This window comes from Mandrillus leucophaeus, unplaced genomic scaffold, assembly GCF_000951045.1.
Source record: "Mandrillus leucophaeus isolate KB7577 unplaced genomic scaffold, Mleu.le_1.0 Scaffold994, whole genome shotgun sequence".
Taxonomy (NCBI): domain Eukaryota; kingdom Metazoa; phylum Chordata; class Mammalia; order Primates; family Cercopithecidae; genus Mandrillus; species Mandrillus leucophaeus.
Window position 1 is genome coordinate 424,977 of NW_012110852.1, and position 4,802 is coordinate 429,778.

The following is a 4,802-nucleotide window of genomic DNA, read 5'->3' on the forward strand; positions in this document are numbered from 1 at the left end:
GGATCAATTCGTCCTGTCTTCATCACTGAGAAGAAACTTGAATTGTTCATGCCAATGGTATGATGATTAATTCAGGTTTTTGGCTTGAGCATTTCTCTGTGGGCTATGGAGCTCTTTTTCCTTTGGAAAGCAGGCCTGGGTGTGTAAAGATATATCGAATTATCAGGGGACAGACATATACTTTCCTGTAGCCTCTGCAGGGCTCACAGGTTCAAACACAACCTGCCCGAATCATAAGAAATTTAATTGAGTAGATAAAGAGGTCCTCATAATTATAAACTACAGTAGGTATAACAAGAGGCTAAATACATAGCTGTGGTTTTAATTAGCTGGTGCTTCAAATTAGTAATGTTGGTTTCAGTCAGAAATCAGTGACATTATAAACTGAAAGCCTCATCACCATGTAGTTCATTACTCATTAGACCTCTCTGTGTGAAGCCTTCAATACAACGCCATGCTGAGCAAGAAAGGAAAAAGTTGGAGATATTTGGTTGCCTTCCAAGAGCAGTGGAGCTCTGTGGAGATTAAATTCATTCTCGCCAGAGATATGAGAATTAACTGTTCTTTGTTGGATGTGTTAAAAAATGCAGCAGGCAGTTTTGCTTGCAACGGATAACACCCGCGTGCACACTCAATCTGCTATTCAAATTTGTGTCTGGAATTTGGTAGCTAATGAACTGATGCAAAATGCAGCCAAGAGCCTCCTAACAAATCAAAGCCAGGGCCAAAGCACCGAAAGTGCTCTTACTGCTGGTCGTTTGAAAGGTTGTCATGCAAGTTGAAGCACGTTTCCTTTTCTTCTTCTCCTTTCTTTTTCCTTCAGGGTTTTAATTATATCTTTCCCTCAGAGGAGAAGGAAAGTAGTTTGCAAAGCCAAGAGACCAAAGCACTTCAGTTCTCTTCATGGGAGAATTAAATGTGATCTATGGGCCTGTCATTCTGAGCTGTCAGGTGCACAAAATGAACAGATAGCTAGAAAACTGACATCCTGCTTGCATTACTCAGAAGGAAAAGACTTTGGTTCTTGTTTGTGTATAGATACTAATCTGCTATGGAAAGCAGAGAAATTAAGTGTCCTTCTCCTTTGCAACAACTCCGCCCTCACTAAATATTGCTTTAACTTGTTACTCTACCCTCACCCTAACACCCAATCTTTCTTACATTTGGACAAATTTATGGGATTGGATTACACACAGCCAATGTATGGTGCTGAGGTAGTCACAAACGCCACACTTAACGGACTGAAGATGTTATTGTGCCTGATTAGTTCCATGTCAGTCTCAAACATGGAGACATTGAGACACACAGCAATTGTTTGGGATACTGAGTTCAACTTGTGAATGGAAATGAAAGATGATGCTAGAAAATCTAATACCTATGGAGGGCATCTGAGACTACAAATGATAGGCTGCCTTCCAGTATCTGGACTTGACATCTTCCTTGACCAGGTGAGGCCTAGATGTGGGGCCCTGGCTTTGGGTAGGACTCTGAAGGTTTTGTTTGCTTTGCTCAGACAGTGATAACATTTGTTGAATATACTCATGAATGGCCCAGTGAGCTTTAATCTATCTGACGTTGTTTGTATTATGAAAGTGTAATGTGCATTTAAACATCCTATAAATGTTGTCGCTGTTTTTTAATGGAGAAATGAGTTTTCTTTATCTAGGAGATGAAGTTATCAAAGTCACTTTGAATTTGACCTCAAGGATTCTTGTGAAGAAAAGTGGATGATTAAGTGTAGTGGCATTGTACACTCCATGTTTATCAACATCCAGTTAAGCTGCACAGATAGTTTATGTTCTAGGTTCTTACTTTGTAAATTAAATTTATGATACTTTGAGCAAACTAGCCTACCAATGACAGATATTAAAGTTTCGGATATAGTCAAAGCCTGTCAACTGTACTCTTATATCAGTAGATCTCTTGTAATTCCTTTAGCTATTATGTTCATTTGCATGTCAATTATCTAATTAAGTCTTAACATGGGAATATTAACATGGGGAAGGAAACCAATATTTATCCAACACCTGCTAGGCATTTTATGTACATTTATGTAACTTAAATTTGCCCAGTGTGTATGTACTCACGTTGGGTAAGGTTAACATCAAAAGCATGAAAAAAACCCAATGAATAAAATAAAATACACCGCTACAAGACTTACAATTATGGTTTAATTTGCAGTCTTGCATGATGAAGAAAATAATTGTTTTCTTAGTAAGGAAGCATTCCATTCCATAATACCTAAAGGCCTGGAATATATCTTAAATGTTGTTTAGGAGCTTTTGATCCTCCAATGGGAAAGCCTGAAATGTGATGAGAGTCACAGTCTTTGTAAAGCATTTGTTCATCGAGGTCATTAAAGGCTTTCGACACCTCCTTTTTTTTTATCTACAGCTAGTCATTTGTTATTCAAGTCAGACCCCCTTTTTTTTGTGAAGAGTTTCTCAAAAAGGCTTCCATTCACCTTTGAAGAAAACTATAAGAAGACCAATACCACAACAACCAAACAAAAAGAAGTGTAGGTGATTTGGTTATTTATTTTTCTGTGGACTTCCGAAAATGTCCTTAAATTCTCCTGTGAGTTCATTAAAACAGGCTCACTTTGTCTATGGGCTCAGGACAGAATTCCAGTTTATCTGCAGCTCCATACTTTGATAATTCTTTTCTCTTAGGACTTTGTGACATCTGTGGATTCTGAGCCCTAGGTAGTTGGCAACACAATGTAACTTTAATTTAGTACCTTTCTGCACTGTGGACTGACTTTTGGGGAGTATGTAATTACTTATAATAATCAAACAAGGACAAGGGAAGAGAATTTTGCTTTACTTGCTTGTCATGAATGTAATTTCAGATAAGCAAGTTTTTGTTTTCGTCTTTGTTCTGAAGAGCTGGTCAGGATCTTAAACTCAATAGGTGTAATGAAAAGGATTATCTGCTCTCTATGTAGTGTCAGCTTGGGCAGCAAGTTGACTTGAATTTTTTTTTTTTTATTATTGACAACAACAAAAATTTAAATGATTCGCATGATTAATTTATCTTTTTCTCTTTTTGTCTTTTCCTTTTCATATCAGTCACTATGAACAAGACCGTAGTGCACTTAAAAAAAGGGAATGGGAACGGAGGAATCAAGAAGTCCAGCAAGAAGACGATCTCTTTTCTTCAGGCTTTGATCTTTTTGGGGAGCCATACAAGGTAGCTGAATATGTATGTATTTTTTCTTTCTGGAAAATGATTGTTTGTTACATTTTCGAACTCACTAATCAACATTTGATTTATGTTTAAAGCACCCAACTCATTTCCAGGGGAATATATTTTACAAGTGAAATTTGTACATACACTGTATTTGAGGCAACTGCAAGTTTCTGATGAAGTCTTCAGAAACAAATTTCATCTTCTTTCGGGAGCACAGTAGGATTGAAGAGATACTTGTGAGACTTCCTGTTTCCAATGAGCCCCTGTCTGCCCAACACTTCCTACAGCAAGGAATGCCCCCTTGACACTTTCTACTGCTGTGATTGTCAGTAGGCAGCTCCTGAAGACTTCATCAGAATGTCAACGGAGATATCTGTTTCTTTTCCCAATCAGTGTCATCCATTGCAAGGCCACTGTTTTTCTTTTCCATTTTAGGTTGTTAGCAGCTCTTCAGTGGTTTGAGTGCTCTTTGAAAATCGTTGTTCCAGAATAAAGGAAAAAAGCCAATCATTTTTTCTGATGGTTAATAATCATGGGTTAGAAGATTGTCTCAACCAGAAGGGGGTACTATAGCTAGGTTGAATTTCTAGTGGTAGTCCGGCTAGTGTGTAGCTCCAATAATCATCAAACTGCTGTGTCTACAAGTATTGATTTTATAGTGACTGCTTCTAAACTTTCTATTTGGGGTAGAGATGAGAGGGGACTGGGAAGAGATTATGATGGAAGAATCTTACTGAATTGCTGGCAGCTGGTTAGTTTTTATTGAAATGTAGTATCAGTGTAATTTTCTGTAATAAAACAAAAATGATGTAAGAAATACAACAATAGAGAAAATTTTCAAGAGCTGTGATTTTAGAAGAGTACCCTTTAAGGGACAGTGACTTCTGGAAAAGGAAAGTTCTTAAGGAAGACAGCATAGGCCCAAATACTACTTTGGGGTAGAGAGTAAGCTATTTGGATTGGTGACTGGTGAGACTAGGGTCTTGTTGCCTTGTTCAAAGCAACTAAGCAACTCTTGATTGAGACATTGCAGGAACTTTCAAGTTTGGTAAGCCTGATGAAGAAACTTAGGTCACCTAAGCTACTGGTTTTCAATCTGTCAGTAATAGTATGATCCATAAAATAGCAGTGTTCCCATATCAACAGGTTAATTTTTATACTACTTTGAAGGTATATATTTAGATATATAATTGGTTTAACAAAAATTTATGAAGGCCTACTATGTGCTAGTCACTGCCTTACACCAGTGTACAAAGAGGAATAGCATAGTCTGTGTTTTCAAGGAGTTCCTAGTCGAGTGGCAGAGATCATTTGAACCAGTGATGGCATGCCTGCATGGTGACAGAGAGATAGCAAGGGAAAGATCAGCAAAGACTTTGTACTCAAACTCATTATAAAGAGTTTGAACATAATTTTTTACATGATAAAAATCATTACAAATATTTAAATCATGGTATGGCCCGGACAAATGAACAGTTTAGAATGATGTTGGGCAGTGTGGACCATGGGTTGCAGGTAGGAGATACTAAGGAAAGATAAAGAAGCTATTGTAATTGATGAGGGGAGCTTATATCAAGAATGATTTAAGGTAGAGTAAGGAAGTTGAAATT

At 37.5% G+C, this 4,802-nt stretch overlaps 1 protein-coding gene across 4 annotated transcripts in view; it reads left to right on the top strand.

Annotated features, from left to right (window-relative positions):
* The window catches only part of AFF2 (AF4/FMR2 family, member 2), a 501,113-nt gene that overhangs the window by 143,881 nt on the left and 352,430 nt on the right, over positions 1-4,802 (top strand). For 3 of the 4 annotated variants that reach the window (XM_011971246.1, XM_011971244.1, XM_011971247.1), the window contains exon 2: positions 3,072-3,192. In XM_011971246.1, the coding sequence (XP_011826636.1) occupies positions 3,072-3,192 (121 nt within the window). Of the gene's footprint in view, positions 1-3,071; positions 3,205-4,802 lie in introns of all 4 variants that reach the window. The other variant, XM_011971245.1, reaches the window with a different exon arrangement.